Source organism: Rhagoletis pomonella, unplaced genomic scaffold, assembly GCF_013731165.1.
Source record: "Rhagoletis pomonella isolate Grant_MI unplaced genomic scaffold, Rhpom_1.0 Rhpom_scaffold_00005, whole genome shotgun sequence".
Taxonomy (NCBI): Eukaryota; Metazoa; Arthropoda; class Insecta; order Diptera; family Tephritidae; genus Rhagoletis; species Rhagoletis pomonella.
Window position 1 is genome coordinate 11,717,540 of NW_023458559.1, and position 20,468 is coordinate 11,738,007.

General features: G+C 36.9%; 1 protein-coding gene across 6 annotated transcripts in view; it reads right to left on the reverse strand.

Annotated features, from left to right (window-relative positions):
* LOC118738706 overlaps window positions 1-20,468 on the reverse strand; it is a 263,750-nt gene that overhangs the window by 144,195 nt on the left and 99,087 nt on the right. For 4 of the 6 annotated variants that reach the window (XR_004992930.1, XR_004992933.1, XM_036469631.1 and 1 more), the window contains one exon: window positions 2,126-2,202. Coding sequence is in view for 2 of the 6 variants with exons in the window: in XM_036469631.1 (XP_036325524.1) it covers window positions 2,126-2,202 (77 nt within the window). In the remaining 4 variants the exon portion in view is untranslated. Of the gene's footprint in view, window positions 1-968; window positions 2,056-2,125; window positions 2,203-20,468 lie in introns of those variants that run through there. The other 2 variants (XR_004992932.1, XR_004992931.1) reach the window with 2 other exon arrangements.

Here is a 20,468-nt window from a genome sequence, read left to right on the forward strand (position 1 = left end):
ACGCTCAAATTTGTTTGGCGACCAAAAAAAGTCTTTTGTACTTAGGTGAATACAGGAATCGTACTTTTGGTAACGTAAAATAAAGAAACAGATATTTCCACTAGTCCTATTTATTGATTGCTTCACAGACAACCTTATTATTTTTCTGACTAGAGCTTTTTAACAAGCAGTGTGTTCTAGTTTATGTACATGTAACAAAACTTTTCAGGTGGGTTGACGACCCTACCGAGTAACAGTATAATGCTTGAATCGATGGTTAAAGTTATAAAGAAAGTTAGGGTTTTTTTTTAATTTTACGCGACAAAAACTGCCAACAATCAAATTCTACCAATAGATTGTTATACGTTATTTTAAAGGCCTATAAATCCTCTTCTCATGATTGATTTGTAAAATCGGATGACAAATAGTCAAGCTCTTAATAGATAAGTCCCTCAAGTATGAACATAGCGGATTTTTTAATTAAAAAATTGAGGGTTCAGGAACTATAAGAAACCTATGAGATATGTGTAAAACAGGCAAATTTTTAATATATGAAAAAAACACCTGAAAAATCCGTACATCTTGACGGAAAGCTAAAAGTCCATACGTTGAATCCGTACAACCATTTTCACCCCTGAAAATCCATACTGTACGGAAAAATCAGGGCAGGGCTGCTATTAATATCACGAGTTGTGTTTTTGTATTCACGTTACTGATTTCATGTATCTAATTTCATCTCTTCATAAAATTATCAAGATTTATCTATGCATCCGTCGGAGAGTCCTTGAAAGTATTCTTTGTGCAAAATCTTTTTTACTAATTTCACTATTTCGAAAAGTGTTTTTGCCTCAATACATCGAATTGTACGGCATTAACTGTCACTTTTAATTGGTTACTGCTTGGCTACTTTTATTAAGATTTTTGTATGCATTTGTCGGTGAGTCCGTGAAGTATTATTTGTGAAAAATCTTTTTTACTAACTTCCCCATTTTAACATATTTTTTTGCATAAAAATATTAGTTTGTGCGGCATTAACATGGTGTTTTGAAACCGTAGTTGGACCTTTTATCTAGAATGATACAGACACTTCTCATTCTGGGTGGTCTTCAGTATCTACGTTCTGGATTGCTTCTCTTTGTGTGAACTATTCCGTGGATTTAGTACATCATCATTTAGTACTCTTATTAGCGTCAAAATCTTTATTTAATTTTCTAATTATTATTTATTACATTGACTGTAAAACCTTAAAGCTCTTTGTTATTGTTAGTGTTTGTCTTTCAATACTAAAATTGTTTGGTGAATAAAAAATAATAAATTATGCTTAAATTTAGTTAATTTAAATGGCTCCTTTATTTTTCAAATAGGGGCGAACACTTCCAATAAAGTAGTGTCAAATCTTCCTTCTCGCTCTTATTACTTCACCTTGTATTATTCCACGATGGTTCTGTTATAGAGCTGCAAAACTATCGATAGTTTCGATAGTTTGAAAAATACTATCGATATTTTCGATAGTATCGTATACTATCGTGTTGTATATGTAGGGAAACTTCAACTCCGAACAAAATGTGTGTAATATATACATATGTACATATGTAAATGTAAATATTTCACATATGTAAGTATAAATATTACATCTTAAACGTGAAATTCTAAATATTGTCCTTAGTTAAATTTATATCGTCACTTATTTAAGAAAAGATCACAAAATTTCAATGCACCGGCACTATTGAAACTATCGACTATCGCCAGAAAATAATCGGTGTTTTTCTAAAAATAAAACTATAGATACTATCGATAGTACAATCGATAGTTTTGCAGCTCTATTCTGTTATACTCACACTGTTTTCTTTTTTATTTAATGTTTTATCATTTTCATTGAATGTTGTAAATTTTGTAGTACTTATGTATTGTTGTCAATTAAAGACCGAGAATCTGCTGCATTTTTTTGACAATTCGTTCCTACAGAAGAATAATTTGGAGTATTCTCACCAATTTGTAATAATTCGTTTTCCACTGTTTTCGAGTTTTAATTATGTAAGTATTTTGCTTGGAACACTTTATTTTTACATCTTATTACTAAAATAAATAAAAATAGTCTTAAATTTTTATTTTTCTAACAACGATAATAATTCGGTAATAAACTTACGTTTTCCGATCCAAATCATGTTTTGATTTCTCGTTTCGCTTTTCTTCATTGTACCAGAAATTTGTTTGTAAGTAGAGCTAAAATAATTATAAGGTTAAAAATGTTGTAGAATTTTACTATCGAAAAAACACATGCTTTAAACATAACGTACTATTTATAAAATCATAAAAATTGCAATTATTTACTTAACCATTTTATATTCTAATTATAAGAGCCTCATTATTAAGTTTTTTTTTTTAATTTCAAATGCATAACAAATCAAAGACTATCCTTAATATCTATATCGCTTAAGCTGATGCCAGATAAAACGCTTGCTTCGTTTTACGTGACAGATTTGCTTTGACAGATATGATGAAGTGTATGAAGATGCACAAAACATGCCACATAGATCATTCCAGCAGCAGCGCGAAGCGAAAAGATGACCAACTCCCATCTTTTTGCACGCGTTGGTGGGCAACCGCTGCTCTTTGAGCCAAATGCGGCTCTTTGCTCAGAAAAGTGAGGCTCTTTGTACTTTCTATTTGCTTAGAACATTTTGGCTTTTTTTACTTTTTAAAATACATAACCTTGCTAGACATTATTTTCCATTGGCTGCGTTTCTTTATACATTCCGGATAATCCCATTTCACAGCCGGAATAAACAGAATGCGTTTGAAATATACGTCAACATATCAACAGGAACGTTCTAAAGAATAAATAAACAAAAAAGCTTATTCCAAACGTTCAGAATGAATAAAGAAATGCAGCCATTGTGTTGTTTTTTTTATTTTATTATTTTTATATACACATACGCAAATTGAAGAAAGCCAAGCAATTGGAGAATGAAAATTGGCTTTCTGACTTAGAGCGTGTGTGAATCGGTAAAAAAGTTCGCGTCGAGTAAATTTATGACAACTTTGAGGTTAATAAAATTTCAGTAGCTCATGAGGCTAGTGAAATTTTTGAAAAATGCATAATATTAATTTCACTTCAATTTGTAATATTTTATTCCAAATAAATCTGCGGTTATCAAAAATTTACTGCTGTCAAAAAATATTTCATTTCACACAGCAGATTGGCAAAACTGTCTCACCATAGTAAAAATATTATTCAACAGCTTTCCCCATAGAACTTTGTTACCGATTCACACACGCCCTTAATGTTCTTTACCGATATGATGGAAACAGGGCTGCCAGACGTTTAGAGTATAAAATCCGTACGCGGACAAAAAGTGGTGGGTGAAAAATCCGTACAAATTCGGTACGCTCAAATTTGTTTGGCGAGCAAAAACAAAAAAATCGTTAGTACTTAGGTGAACACAGGAATCGGACTGTTAATAACATCAAATAAAGTAGCACATATCTCCACTAGTCCTATTTATTGAATGCTTATTTTTCTGACTAGAACCATCACGATTCAATAATACAAGGTTAGATAATTATTGACAGCTGCGGTTTGACACTCCCTTACAAAAGGTTGCATTTACGAAGGACGGCGAAAGGGGAAGAATTAAGTCTCTTGGTGCGAAAATGGTAATAGAAAAGTACGTAAAGTAGGCAATTAGTACTGAAATTCCTTTTGTAAATTCTAATGTATTTGCAGGAAATCTGGCATTTTAAATGAAATGTTGAACGTAATATCGATATATCTACGTGAATTACGTAATTTATGTGCTATTTAGGTGTACAAAAACTACAAAATGACTCTAAATTAAAATAAGACTACTATGAGATTGATATAAACATCCAATGCTTATGTTTTCATCAGTTAAATATGCTTCATCTTCTTCTATATATATAAAAGAGGATGTATGTATGTATGTATCTATGCAGCCTATAGACTCCAAAACCACTCAGCCGATTTTGTTCAAATTTTCAGAATAGCTTCATAGAATCCCGGAGAGTGTTCCTGTGAAGTTTGGCTATTTTTTAAAGAGTTTCCACCTGTCAGAAATATAACATTTATTTGAATATGCAAGTAAAGTAGTACGGTGTAGATATCAAATGGAAGGTATTTGAGAAAGATATTTAAGAACATTTACATCAAAAAATATTTTAATAGGTGTTGCCACCTGGTCAAAAATCAAAAAACAATGAATATCTAATGCAATTCACATCAAATATTACAATATGTGTATCAAACGGGAGGTATTGGAGAAACATTTATATATTTTTGAGTAGAGTTGCCACCTCTTTCAAAAAAACTAAAATTACATAAATGTGTGCATTAAAAAGTATTTCACAGGATACGTATCAAACGGGAGCTATGGGAAATGTTTCAGCCAAGACCAATTATCATATAGGGTTTCCACATACCCAAGAAAATAAAATCAAATAATATTTTTAAGACATACCAAAGCTATATAGTGCGATAAACTTCAAAGTCTGTCAAACCGAAAGCTTACCAGACGGAAAATACCAAAAAAATTTTCAATATTAATGCTTAATTTAATAAGGCTTAAAAAATATAATAAAATTTTTAATAACGATTTGTGCAAACGCAAAAAGAGTTTTTAGTTGCTGATGAGAAAAAGCTTATGACAAAATCATGCAACGTGTAATCAAAGGAGATGGCGGAGTTATCTTCCTAGGTGCTCCAGGAGGGAAAACTTTTCTCATCAATTTAATATTGGCGTCAGTAGGAATGCGAAATGGGATTGCAGTAGCAGTAGCATCACCGGGGATTGCATCAACACTACTTGATAGCGGACATGCAACATCAGCAAAAACTCTGGTGTAACCATAGTCCTTAAAACGTACAAAATTATATTTTGGGACGAATGCACCATGACACATAAGAAATCGCTCGAAGCAGTTGAACGAGCTGTGCAAGATTTTCGTGGAAAAGATCAAACGATGGGAGGCGCTGTTATACTTCTTGCAGGTGATTTTCGTCAAACATTACCCGTTATACCACGATCAACGGCTACAGATGAGCTGAACGCGTGCTCAAAAGCATCGCATCTGTGAAACTATGTCGAAAAAATTACGCTCACAACAAATATGCGAGTGCATTTGCTGCAAAATGCGTCTGCCCAAATATTTTCAAAGCAACTTTTTCATATCGGAAACGGAAATGAGATATCATTTCCGTCCAGATTTTGTCAAATGCAGCAGAGCATTCAAGACGTCATCGACAGAGTATTTCCGAACTTAGCGATCAACTACCGAAATCCGGAATGGCTCCGCCAACGTGCAATTTTAGCTTCGAAAAACGATGATGTTAGTAAATTAAACGGTCAAATTCATTTGAAAATTCTAGGAGAAGCATTCGAATATAAATCGATTGATACAGTAATGGATATAGATCAAGCTGTTAATTACCCAACTGAATTTCTTAATTCTTTGGAGCCACCTGGAATGCCTCCTCATTCGTTGGCATTAAAGGTTGGATCACCAGTGATGATTATTCGGAACTTGAATGCGCCAAAACTGCGCAACGGAACCAGAGTGATAAAAAAAATTAACACCGAATTTGATCAAGGCAACAATCATCAGCGGTATATTAAAATGGGAAGATGTGCTGATTCCACGTATACCGATGATTTCAAAGGATTTACCGTTCGAATTGAAGCGGCTCAATTCTCTTTACGTCTTGCTTTTGCAATAACTATAAATAAAGCACAAGGGCAATCATTAACTATAGCGGGTTTGGATTTGAAAAATTCGTGCTTTTCACATGGCCAATTATATGTCGCCTGTTCACGAGTTGGGACACCACAAAATTTATATATTTACACACCAAACGAAAAAACTTAAAATATTGTTTATCTGTTAGCATAAAGGCAAATAAAAAGGTCTTCAGTTTCAAAACTCTAAATACATGTGGCGGGGATGTGGGGGTTCTGAAACGCCCCCCTCGAAATGTAGAAATGTGGGTTTTCAAGGCACTTAAACTTGAAAAAGGCAAAAAAGGCATATATTTTTTTTATTTTGTTATGTATTTCCTTTATGTAAGTAGAAAGAAATTAAGATAGTTTTAGATGTCCACTAACAATACAGTGCAAAATCTTTCTATTTTCTGAAAAAATAGCATCAATAGTAGTTAACATACTATTGCAAAAGTCGCTATAATACTTATTTATACACTTTCAAAAGTCTCCATCTTCTGGTAAACTTAGAAACCTGCAAGAAAACGTAGTAGTTTCAGTGCCTAGTGAAAGGCGTCGTAAAAAAGAAGCAGTCTAATCTACATGGAAGAGCGAACGCGAAAAGCAAAAAAAAGGTAGCTATGTAATAGTTACTGTTTCAAAACTCGCTATATTCAATTTTTATATTGTTGCGAATACTGCGGCAACACAAAGCGAACAACGAGAAATAGGCAGAATGTTCGAGGAATGACGTAGAATGTTCCACAAAGAGAAACGTCATGTTGGATGAACACTGCGAACAGCGAGAGAAAGAGAATGAGCGATGAACTTCAGAACGTTCGAGAGTTGCCATAAGTGCGAGCGCAGGTATATAATGGCGCCGCCACAGCGAAGTGAGCTAGTTACGAGTTACAAGTCAGCAAGCTACAAGTAAAGTGAGCAGAGAAGTGAGTTGCGAATAAGCAAGCTATAAGTTCAATTGTGTTAACAAGTTTAGTAAAGCGTTGTTATTGCTTTAACATGTATTGTAAAGAGTTTTTACTGTATTAGCGAGTATTGTAAATTGTTTGTTGTACAATAAAGTTAATTGTACTAAAATTTGATCATCGTTAGCATTTATTTAACAATCCAGAGATACGAACCGAAGATTTTTGGAAATCCCTCGAGGTTTCAAGGATAATCGTAACAATTGGTGTCAGAAGTGGGATTGTTAAATGAATCCCGAAGGATAAACTTTTGAAAATGGCAAAAAATCAAGACCTAAAGATCGAGGAACTCAAACAGGAGTTGGAGAAGCGAAATTTAGCAACCTCCGGAAGAAAAGTGGAGTTACTATCACGGCTGCGAGAGGCTATGGAAGCAGAAGGCATCGACGTGGACAAATACGACTTCCAGGGTAAACTCGACGATACATCCACAAAGGATGAACAGAAGGATGAGGCCGCTTGTTCGTCGAAGGATGTGCAGCAGACATCCGGGAAGGTTGAAGAACAGCAAAAGTCTCCAAGTTCATCAATAGCTATGGACATGAACACGTTATTGGCTGTCATGTCACAGATGTCATCACAGCTGTCGTCACAGATGCAAGCACAGGATACACGCATATCACAGATGTCATCTCAGATGCAAACACAGTTGTCAAATATTTCGTTGCAGCTACAGGCACAGAAGACACACGTATCACAGTTGCTGGAAGTGCAGGATGCAAAGATTACACAACTGCCGGAGAATTTGGCTAGAGGTAACGAACAAATCAAGGATATACAGGATAAAGTCGAGGCTAAGGTAGAAGAGTTGGAAGGTCGCCTCCGAGATTTGCAGACGAATCGTCCAGCTACTTCGACAAGTGCTCCCAAGGTAAAGACTTCATCCTTTGACGGCGCGATTCCTTTCCAAGTCTTTAAGCTCCAGTTCGAAAAGACGGCTACAGCAAACAACTGGAGCATGGAGGATAAATCCGCTGCACTGTTCGTTGCATTAAAAGGACCTGCAGCGGAAATCTTGCAGACTATTCCTGATTGTGAAAAGAACAGTTACGATGCGTTAATGGGTGCAGTGGAAAGACGTTATGGTAGCGAGCACAGGAGACAGATTTACCAGATGGAGCTGGAGAATCGCTGCCAGAAATCCAACGAGACTCTACAGGAATTCGCCTCCGAGATTGAAAGGTTGGATCATTTGGCAGTTGGAGATGCATCTGGTGAGCACCTCGAAAGAGTAAAAATCCAGAGGTTCATCAACGGAATGCGGGAGGTGTATACCAAGCGAGAGACGTACGCGAATCCAATGCCAAAATTTGCTGAAACTGTCTCGTATGCTCAGACGTGTGAAACGGCGGCGCTCCTAAGTAAACCAGCCTACAAAGCCCATCAAGTGGAAGTGGAAACACCGGATGAGACAAATGAAATGCTGAAGAAGCTAATCCAACTGCTGGGCGAGAAAAAGCATTGATCTGGCAAATGTTTTAAATGTAGAAAACCAGGCCACTTCGCCCGTGATTGCAGTGCAAGTTCCAATGGGCTCAACAATTCAGCAGGACGTAAACGCAGGGCTGAAGGAGACGAATCTAATTCCAGTCAGTTGTTAAACTAAAACGAGCCAGCAGGAATGGCCGCGTGCTGGCTCCAGAAGTTGAAGGGCCCATAATCTCCGTCTCACAAATTGGCCGGAAAGCATGCAACCTCAATGTTGGTGGATGTGTGAATGGGCAGGAGAGATTACTGACAGTGGATACTGGAGCGACACATTCCATTATTCGACCGGATTTGGCCACTTTTTATGTGAAGCCACTACCTGGAGGAAAGCTGCAGACTGCAACTGGTGAATGCACCCAAGTGTTGAGAGAAGTACCATGCGAGGTAATAATCGACGGGTTGGCCTCGTACACGAAATTTATTGTGGCAGACATTGTGGATGAAGTCATCATCGGCGTGGATTTGCTACTTGGGCGAGGCATGAAGATTGACCTCCAGGGAATGATCCTAACCTATGGCCACTTAGGGTTGGTTACGACAACCAGTGATTCAGCAGGCGGTTGGTCGTACAGGAAGTGCCGAAGATTCCACCAGAAACGGAAGTGGTTAGTTGGGCGGAGGTTGGCAGTGATGGAGACGGAATGGTTTCGTCAGGAGAAGGAAGTGGTTCACCGATACAGGAACAGCGTGACGGTTCCACCAGCTCAGTGAAGAAGAGGTCGGAACAAGGAAGTGGTCATGGCGAGCCAGGCAGCGTTTCCGGCAGGAGGAAGGTCACTGAACCACGTTGCAATGGTGATACGCCGGTGGCCGGAAATGGAAGCGGCTGTGGAAGCAGTAGGCGCGCTTTGAAGTGTCCCGAAAAAGGTGGTCGGCAAAGGCGAGCAGTTAAGCCGGAAGCCAAGGGTGAGATTATACATGTCCAGTCAATGAAGTTAGCATCGACGGAAGAGCGAGATACGAAACGACGGCGGAAGCTTCAGCGTAAGGATCCGGATGGAGCAAGATGTGCTAAAGGTAGTGCATCACGAAGGCGGGAGTCTGTGTGTCATGGACGGAGGAAGCGGCATAGATCTGGCGAAAAGGGTGCCCACGAGAGACATGGCCTGGTCACCACCAGTGGCCGGCAGAAGCACGACCATGTGAGATGGTGCACTCCCGGAGATAAGCCGGAAGCAATGTCCAGTAACGCATTGTGGTTGTACATGTCGCAGCAGATGAAAAGCTTTACCTCCAAGCAAAGACTTGACTGGAAAGATCCTTTTAAGATTGACAAACGGCGGAAAGACGCAGTGCATCGAATCCAGACAATGGGGAGACCGAGGACCAAGATGAAAGTGGTCCACTTGCAAAGACTTGCAGCGGTTGGAGCGGCAAGTGTGTCTGATCGGGACGATCAGACTTAGGTGGAGGGCAGTGTGGCGAATACTGCGGCAACACAAAGCGAACAACGAGAAATAGGCAGAATGTTCGAGGAATGACGTAGAATGTTCCACAATTGCGCACGAACTTACATCCCACCCCCCTTGAATCACTTTAGGATTCACGAACTTCCAAAACGGCTAATTTGGTTGCGGGACGGCGAAGTACTCCCGTAGCTGTCTTTACGTCTACAAAACGCACTTGCACATCTTTAGTCGGATACACCTTGACGACGATTCCCTTTTGCCAACGACCCCTTGGCAAAGCAGGGTCACAAATGATGACTATATCATCCACCTGTAGACATTTCGTAGCCCCATGCCACTTCTGCCTATGAAGCAACTGTGGTAAAAACTCTAGGGTTCATCGCTTCCACAAGCGGTCCTTCAAATTTTGCGCAATGCGCCACTGCTTCCTAATACACATTTTTACATCAACAGGCTGTGGTGTTTGCGTGGAATTAGGTGTCAATGGCTCGTCTTCTAATGTAGTGAGCGGAATATCGGTCAATGGACGAGAATGAATAATATTTTCTGATTCAATCAAAACGCTTTGCAACGTTTCTAATCTCGGTGTCTCACTACATGAAGACTTGAGGAGCAATCTTTTTACGATACGGCTCAAACGCTCCCAACAACCACCTGAGCTCGGGTTAGCTGGGCAATTGAATACCCACTCCACGCCTCGTTTAACAGCATCGCCCTCTATTTGTTGAACGTCTAGTAGTTGTTCGCACTGTTTCAACTCCTTTTGAGCCCCCAAGAAATTTGTGCCATTATCACTTCTAATGCGCACTGGTGTACCACGACGGTTAATGAAATTCCCTAGGCAAATCAGAAACGCATCAGTAGACAGGTCTGCTGCGAGCTCAATGTGAACTGCTCTTACCGTCAGGCAGGTGAAGATAACACCCCATCGCTTCTCATGCCGGCGTCCAAGCGTAACTGTTAGTGGCCCGAATAAATCTACGCCTGTGTTAGTAAAGGGACGCATGTAGGGCGTAACGCAATCCTGCGGCAATGGTCCCATCAATGGTGGCACCGGTTTAGCCCGATCAAGTTGACATATCGAACAATTCTTCTCTACTGTCTTCAGCACTGCACTCACATGAATTATCCAGAACATCTGACGCGACTGGTTAATTATTACTGCTCGATTTTGATGAAGATTTTTCTTGTGAAAATGTTGTATTATAAGAAACGAAATAGCGTGATGCTGGGGCAAAGGAATTGGACGTCTGGCACTAAATGGCAAATATATTGCTTCATCAATCCTTCCTTGCACTCGAATTAACCCATCTTCAGCTAAATATGGCGACAGAGAGTACAACGGACTATCTTTTGTTACTCGTTGCTCCGATTTAAGACTTTCGATTTCTTTGGAAAAACATTCTTGTTGTACCAAATGACAGGTTCAGGAACAATAAGAAACCTATGAGATATGTGTATAGAACGAAAAATTTTTTAAATATTGCACATGTCAAAGAGGATAAATTGGACCCCTATTCCGCAAAACTACATGATTTAAAAACAGATTTTGAAAAAAAGATTTGCCGATTTAAAATTATTTAAATGTACGTTTGCATACTTCATAAACCCTCTTCTATGTAACATAAATGAGGATGAATGTACAATATCTGAAATACTCCTTTTTAAGAAAAGCGAAGAAGAGTTGGTGTTTTTGGAATGAAAAGAAGATGAGGCAATGGAAATGCAACATAAAGCTTTGCCACTGCTTAAATTCCATCAACATGTACCAAATTAAAAATATCCGCTGTAGAAAACAGCTGCGTGCCGTATATTTTCAATTTTTGGTACAACGTATAACTGTGAGTCTTTGTACTTTACAATGAAATTCGTAAAGTCAAAATACCATTCACAATTGATTAACCAACATTTAACAGAACTGTTACGAACGGCTTTAAGTGACGTAAAACCAGATTTTGAAAATTTGGCCAGGGATATTTTGAATTTTCTTTAATATCTATCTTACTTGCATTAGAATAATAATAAATTTAATGTATTTCATTTCTAATAATAATTTTAATTAAAAATAAAATTTTTGTTTTTGTTGTCTCTGTGTGGCTCTTTGTAGAATTTAGAATTTACATGTGGCTCTTTTCGGCCTCGGCCTGCCCACCCCTGATATATATTTTGTTTCCTCCAAATTCATGTTTTCATGCAGAAACATAAAATTGAATTACATTGCTGATATTTTTAAAGCAAAATATATAGATAAAATCCACAGCAATTTTGACGAGTAAAAAAGCAATACCAAATTATTTTCTTGGCGTTCATTGTGGCATACCTTTTGCGTCTAGCGCTTTGCTGGCAAAGCTATAAATGTCACGCAAAGCCAAAAAGTTTTATCTGGCATCAGCTTTAAAAATGTGAAATGTATGTTTGTAATCGCAGTAGGCAGCGAGCAGTTACAAAACTAGTGGTGGCAAACTATTGATATTGGACACCATCGATAGTTGATGATAGTTTTTTGGGTCACTATCGATTGTGCCGATAGTCATATTTTCCGATAGAGCGCTGCCGTCGATAGTCTCGATAGTGTGGACGAATTTTTATACCCGAGCGCACTAGTGTACAAGGGTAATATTAACTCTCGAATTGAGATATATATAGACAAATGTATACATAAATGCTCAGAATGAAAAGATAAATCGTTTAAGCCATGTCTGTCTGTCCGTCCGTCCGTCTGTCCGTGTACACGATAACTCGAGCAAAAATTGAGATATCTCAACGAAATTTGGTATGTAGGTTGCCCTTTGCCCAATGTAGGAAAATGAGCGAAATCGGACTGTAACCACGCCCAGTTCCCATATAACGGTATTTTCTAAAAATGCAAAAACTGCGATATTTCAGTAAATATTAGACGCCATTTGTTGAAAATTAGTGCGTGAAGTAGAATTGTGGTAAAAAATAATATCATGAAATTTTTGGAAAATGGACGTGACTCCGCCCACTTATGATCAAATGCTGTATCTCGGTAGCCGCTCCACCAATCCTTATCAAACTCGGTACGAGCCTTGGGTAGGGTCTAACTAAGAAATCTGTTGAAAATCGGGAAATAACCACGTCCACCTGCCATATAACGGTAATTTAGAGAAACACGAAAACTGCGATAAATCGGTAACTACTGGAACTAATTCACTTAAAATCGATGATTGCTATAACTATTTAGCAGATAATTAGAATATTATAAATTTTTGGATAATGGGCGTGGTGCCGCCCATTTATGACCACAAATTTGTATCTCAGTAACCGATTTATCAATTTCTACCAAAGTCGGTGCACTTAATAACCTTGGTACGGAAAAGCAATTTGTTGAAAATTATTCGAATGGGACTAAAATTACACCTGCTTCACGAATAACGGTGAATTTCAGAAATACGAAAACTCCGATATTTCAGTATCTGAGGCCGATAATTTACTCCAAGGTAATATTACAACAATCCCCTAACAATAACTAAGACTGCTATAGACTTTGAGGAATTGGGCGTGGCACCGCCCACTTTATGACTACAAACGTGTATTTCGGTAACCACTTTATCTATTTGTGCCTAACTTGCTTCCATTATATCATTAAGTTAACTCTGCATATTAGCGAAGGTAGTTCAGAGAAAGTTGAAACGACGATATGTGATACCTGCGCGGGGTATATAAAGATCGGTTTCGCACGAACTTATACTTCTTTACTTGTTTTAATTTGAATGCAGCAAAAAGACATGTAAAAATTACGTTTGAAGGTTATACCAATTCAGTTATTTATCTCAAAATTCTGATTCCAAGGTTTGAAATTTTGGTGAAACTGTGAGGAATTTTATTAATTGTTGCGTAAAGTTTGAAATTGGAATTTACATGGTTTTCGTTAAACGATAAGCTAGGTTTTTATAAAAATTTAATAAGCTTTAAAGAAAAAATAAAAATATGTGGCGAAACTATAAAATGTTCATTAATTTACTTAAATTCTTGTTTATTAACTTATTAAACTTTAACATTTTTACTTTTATGATTTCATGTCGAGATTTTTTTGTACAAAGTTTCATGACTTAAGCTCTAGTTTTCTGTAAAAGTTATTGCATACTAGCCAATGCCCGCTTACTTCTCGGCGCCTAATAAGAACTTTTGCGTTGGCCAATGCAAAAGAGCGTTTAAAAGCAAAAATAGTCTGTAAAGTCAAAATTTCTGGTTTAAGTTGGAACCACTAAGGCGCAGTATCCTCCTCACACATAGGCCAATAGTAGTAACGCTGTGATACCATATGGAATACCAATCCCTTTCGGTGTCATGAGCTTTGCCGATGATCTTATTTCCACCTGTGAGATCTCTGTCAAGCATGCGTAACCTTTTTCTATGATCTTGCGACTACAACATTGGTGCGATGCGTATGCCAATAAAAGTTCTTATAAGGAAACTCAAGAGCATAGAAGTGCGTTTTCTATTATAGGAGGGCCAAGAATCTTCGCTGTCCCACAGGATGAAAAGTTTTCCGATTCATTGGCGAAATGAGTCGTGTGATCTCTTGAATATCTTTCAAAAAAAGCAATTGATATACCTACGGTGATCTTTCCTTGTTAATTCGCCACTTTTACGATTCGTGGTAATATTTATGAACTGACTTCTAGGTAGATGCAAGATCGCATGATCGTGAATGAGGGCGTCAGACAAACTTAACCCCATCCTTCATTTAGACATCTGAAAACCAAATTCGTATAACTTAAACATAGGGCCACAGCAGACCAACCACACGGGGTTTCTATACATTTAAGCTGCAGCGCCATCCATTGGGTCCATTTTCTGCAAAACCATTGATTACTATAAAATGAATACGTGTTATGAATTTCAACCTGGACCCCAGCTGCACTCATCGGGTCAATTTTTATCAAAAGAATTCTCCATCATACAAGTACATAGCTAACGTTTAAAAATTGAACGAAATCGGTTATTAAATACGATTTTTATAAATAAATCTATTCCAGCACCACCTAGCGAGTTTTCTAATAGCATGTAATAAGACCATATATGTATAATAAGATAACCTCCGACAATCTGACGGAACTCAATTCTGTGGTTTTTGAGTTTATTCCGAACAACGAAAACGGCTATCATTTTATGCAAATAGGTATGTAGATAGGACAGTCTTCAAAATTTCCACATAAATTTTACCTTTTACTAAAAATTAGTAACAAAGTTACAATAGCTCAATGGGATTTAGAAATCTAGGAGAAAATGGTTCCCAATCGAATGATACTTGCGCGTTTACGTAAATGTATATCGATCCAGCCTTTCTAATAATTACCACTTTTCGCCATAACTACGGTATTGATAACATATGTAGCTGTGCCAAATTTCAGAAAGTTAACGTGCGCGTTTCCAGAGATAAGTGAAATGAGAAGCATGGGGGTGCCACGCCGCCCTTTCCATTACTCACCACTTTTCGCCATAAGTACGGTATTGATACCATATGTAGCTGTGTCGAATTTCAGGAATATAGCGTAAGCGGTTCCAGAGATAAGCTATCTGAGAAGTTCGGTTTGTATGGAAGGTGCCACGCCCCCTTTTCAAATGCATTTTACATATATGCATCAGTGCTAAGTTCCAGTTCCACAGCGTAATTGGTTTTAGAGATATATTGGTTTTTACGTTTTAGTCTGTATAAGAATTTTAGGAATATCCCGAGCTACATACCGAGTAAATTTTAAGTCGGAATATTTATTTTCAAGGTGCAGCCGTTTAGTAGTTTAGTTTTACAGGGAACTGTATGAAATTGTAAAGCGTGACGTCTCAGATTTCTTAATTTTTTGGTAGCAACACAAAAAGCTCTGATTTTTTAGCGAAAACCCTTCCACACAGAAGTTCCAAAAAAGTGCGATTGGTTATGCTTGAACACACTCAATTGAATGTCAATAAAATTAAGTTTGTGATTATATCAACGCGAAATTTTGAGAACAGTCTGTTGTTAACTCCAAATATAAACAACGACGCACTGGAAAAAGTAAATACATTCAAATACCTAGGAATAATGAGCGACGATAAACTAAAACAAAAAAAATCTATTCTACATTTTCAATTAGAGCTCTAGCAATATGTACATCGGTGAAAACTGCATTTAATTCCATGAATTAGTTATTGCGTGATGCGCTTACAAACATACAGACAGACATACCAAAATTATAAAAATTTTAGATTTGGCTTCTGTTGATCTGATAAACCCCCTATTAATTTTTCTTTAACATCTATTATGTACAGGGGGATACTCTGTAATGCGATGCGAAAACAAATGATTCGCATTCGCGCAAACACATCGTAAGTAATACACAGGAGTGTTCGCCTATCGCATAGCATTTCTCTGTCGTATCGCATTACGGAGTAGCCCTCCAGATTCAGATATCGGCCTGTAGCAATTTTATTATTCTCAAATACTTTTGTTTGATACCCATATGGTTATCTTATAAATTTAACTGAATAAAAGTCTTCAAATAAGTCGTAACCCCCTTCAAAAATATTTTTAAAAGTAAGCTTCCTAATCCTCTTTAGTTTAATATCCGTATTGTAATATTTCATTTATTTTACAAATTTAAATTAATACAATAAATCAAGCAGTTGGCAAATCCCCTAAAAATATTTTCGGCATTAAAATTTCCTAGCCTCTTTAGTTTTATGCCAATATTGCAATATTTAATTTATGCTATCACTGAAATTAAATTAAAGTTTTCAAATAGGTGCCAATCTTCCACAAAAATATTTTCGGCTGTAAGCCTTTGTAAACTTCTTTCTTTTGACAGCCATATTGCAGTATTTACTTGACCGTATCAATTGACCTAAACTGAAATTTTTAACACATGTGGCAACTCTCTAATTTTTTTCTTCTATATTGTAATACCATGTTCTGACCGACAACGAAAACACTTTGAAAACGTGTTTTGAGATTGTGGACTGAAGGCTGTTCACACCGCCTGTTAGTGTTTTCGTTGAAATTTCTTACATCGTCTGATTACAGTTTTGCTACTCAAAAACAAAACCAAAATGCTTTTCCCTCATTTTCTTTTCATTAGCAACCTCTTACTTTCATTCTTATTTTACTTTTACCAGCCAATTAACAATAAATCCGAAATGGCGTATTAAAGATAAATAATCGAAAAAAACTAGTGCAGACACCGATTGGAATGAGTGGAACGTGAGTTTTCAAGTGGTTTTCAGCGAAAACTAGTTTTCGTTTGACAGATTTTACATGGACGAAAACACAAGTTTTAGGTCGAAAACCAGTTTTACCAACGAAAACATGTTTTCGATGTCGGTCAGAACATGGTATAAGCTAGATCTCTAGCGATACATCGGTGAAAACTGCATTCAATTCCATGTTTTCGAGTGATGCGCCTACAAATATACAGAGAGTCAAGCATTCTAAAAATTGGTTATTTGACTTCTGTAGCTCTAATAAAAACCCACCACATTAATTTTTCTTTAATATCCATAAGGTGCAGATTCAGTTACAATCTATAGCAGTATATATTTTGAAAGCCGTTTTTTTCTGTTCGCAAAGCTCGAGATTGGCTGTACCGATTTTTTTTTTTAATTTCGGTTATAGGTTCTGGATGGGCTTCTCATTGTCTTAGGCAAAAAAAAGTTTAAATACTTCCCAAAAATGAAACTGCAGGACTTTAAAAATCCTATAGAATCTAACCTACATGCCTACATAACAGCGCTCCTCAGCACTGAGAGCGCCCTCTGCTGTTAATTCGTACGGAATACATCGCAAAGCAAGGGTTATGTATGCATATACATACGTGCTAATGTTAAAGTTAATGTTGATTCTTATGTTAAAAAAAAACAAATATGCATGTACTGTTCATGGAAAAATAATGTAGGCTATTATGTATGTAGAGTCGTTTATGTTGCCACAAGGAACAACTAACATTGCTGTTAGCACTTACATTTGTATATGCATATTTATGTACATACATATGTATGTATATAATTACGCATAAAAACCCTGCTACTATGATTTTTTGTACGTAAGGGCACGCAATATTAAAAGCAGCAACACTTACCCATCTATGTACCATGATGCAATAATACAAGGTGGTATCAGTTGTGACAGCTTGATTTGACACTACCTTAGCTCAGAAATATAAGAAGAAAAACGGGAAGAAATGAATCCCCATTTGGGGGAAAAATATAAAATTTCATATTTTCTTCTAAACAAAATTTTCCTTTTTATAGTATATCCGCAATGAAATGAAATAAAATAAGATATAATAACTTTTTGAGAATACAAAATGTCTATACTGAGAATATACTGTTTCAGCTAACGCAGTCAATATGGCGGAATTAGAGCGAGAAGGTGCCAACCGATAACACCTTGTATTATTGCATCATGAGTTTCGTCAAGTTTCGTCAAACGTCATTTGAAAAGAGCGATACTGGTCGCACCTTCCGTACGGGATCAGCTGTTTATACTCGTATGTATGTATGTACATATGTAACACATGCAGTGTTGCCGCTTTGCTAATTTTTTACCGAAATTGGAAATTTGGTTCTTTATTTATCAATCGACAAATTCGTTTCTTCGGCTACACTTAGATTTGGAAGTCTCACCAAGCGTTTATGTTGTGACTTTTAGCATTCACGCAGATATAAAAATTATAGTGGAATGGAGTGCTGGTTGCATGAAAAGCTTGGTGTCGGATATATGTACAGATGTAAATACTCCATGAACTTACAGGATTTTACACGAACTTGCAGGAAGTTGCAGGAAAAATTTTGCCGTACTCTAAGATCCTCCAAAATCCTGTAAATGAGAGCCACTTTGGAGAGTTGTGTGGAGAATGAAGTTGCAAGATTTTACCCGAACTTTTTCTTCTGGTAAAATCATGAAAAGTGTCAAGCAATCACTGGTTGACGTTTTTACAGGAAAAATGGTTTTTTGGGCCCGTACTTTTTGTTGTTACTCACTTTTTATTCTCACTTCAGAGAGTAATTTTGCTGTTTGACAGTTTTACAGGATTTTTCACGAAAAGTATTGGATCAGAGCTTTTTTCTCCGGGTAAAAATGGATAAAGCGTCAAAGTGTATATCAGCTGTTTTGTGTTTAAAAAGTATACAATATGGAAAAACGGTACGGGGGAGACTCGCCTATAAAAACCCGAATGTAGGAGCCAATAGAGCTCTTCATACGGATTCAAATAAAAGATGTATATATGAGAGGTGTCAAACTACCGATGGTACTATCGATAGTATCGATAGTTTTATTTTTTTGCCCCTATCGATGAGTAGTGATAGTTTTTCTCAAAAAAGGTTAAACTATCGATAGTACTAGTTGACTATCGATAGTTTAAAACCTCTAGCTCAGCCGATTTTATTTATAATGTCTCCATGTAGCTGCGTGTCAGTTTTTTAAGTTTGTCAATTTTTTATTATAAGTGATACTTTCATTGTGATTCCCCCTTTTATGGGCGTTTTCTCAAGCAACCTTTAATTGGAAAGCTCAATTTATATTTAAACGTTGCTTCAAACCATAAGGCTATGTCTGAAGTAAAGCATTTCTATTATCGGTGTTTGACGTTTGTATGTTTCTTGGCTGTAAAAGAATCAAAAAATTATATTCCGAAATTTAAACAAAATATATCATATTTGAAAATTTATAATAAGCAACAATTCAACAAGGTAACAGTGATTTTGTTACGGCAGATGATAAAGCCGTTTTTGACAGACTGTTTTATGCTGATTACGAGTCCGTAAGCATAAAGTGTCCATCAGCTCCAGATCTTGAGAAAAACGAGGCCAAAGTGTCAAAAAATCGCGTTTTTGCAATATTTTAGAAAGTCTAGCACAAAAACCAAAAGGTGATAGAACCTTTAACTGGGGCTTAAATTAAGGCTATAACTCTCGGCTACTATCCCTGCACCTTGACCTGATGGTCACTAAAAGTCATTTATTGACAATATAAAAATACTGGAATAAATACTGTGCTATTGAAAAAAATAAATAAGTTTTGCCAAAATCAGTTTTTGCTGTTAAATAAATAACTATAAGTGACCTTAGGGTTAAAGTTTAGGGATTGTATCTTAAGCGATTGTAGTCGAAAGTTCAAGTCTTAATTTCAGCCCAAGTGGAAGGCTCTATCCCCTTTAGTTTAATTGCGGTGGGTACTCAAACTTCGCACAAAATAAGGTTTTGCTGTTCAATAAATGACTATAAGTGACCATCAGGTCAAGGTGTAGGGATGGTATTTTCAGGGATAGTAGTCGAGACTTCTAGATTTAATTTAAGCCTAATACCGCCTTTTGTTTCTTTGCTAGAGCTTCTCAAATATTGCCAAAAAAACCCGATTTTTTGACATTTTTACCTCGTTTTTCACAAAATCTGGAGCTGATGGAAACCTTCTGCTCATGGATTCACAATCAGCACTGACAAGTCAATCAAAAACAGCTGTAACATTTGCCGCAACAAATTTTTTCCCATTTTTGTTGCCATGTGTTATACCACATAAGAGAAGCTTTCTTTACTAGGCTCATAATTTTGTTTTTAATTGTAAGCTTCAGTAATAGATATTTAAATAAATAAATAAAATTCGATAATAAAATGCGTTACTTAGACAGAACTATACATGTTAAAGCAATATTTTAACATAAAGTGAATTTTAAAGTTAAAAGTTACTTAAGAAAACGGCCCTTCGTGTGTTTATATTTTCAATCTTTTTTTTTTTTTTGTTTTTCGATGCCGTCCCTGTTAATTTGGAACAGTTTTTAACATCACATTGACTATCGATGGTCGCGTTTGACACTATCGATAGTATTGCTGGAAACTATCAACGAGTAATGATAGTTTTTTTCTGAAACATGGAAACTATCGATGGTGGCACTATC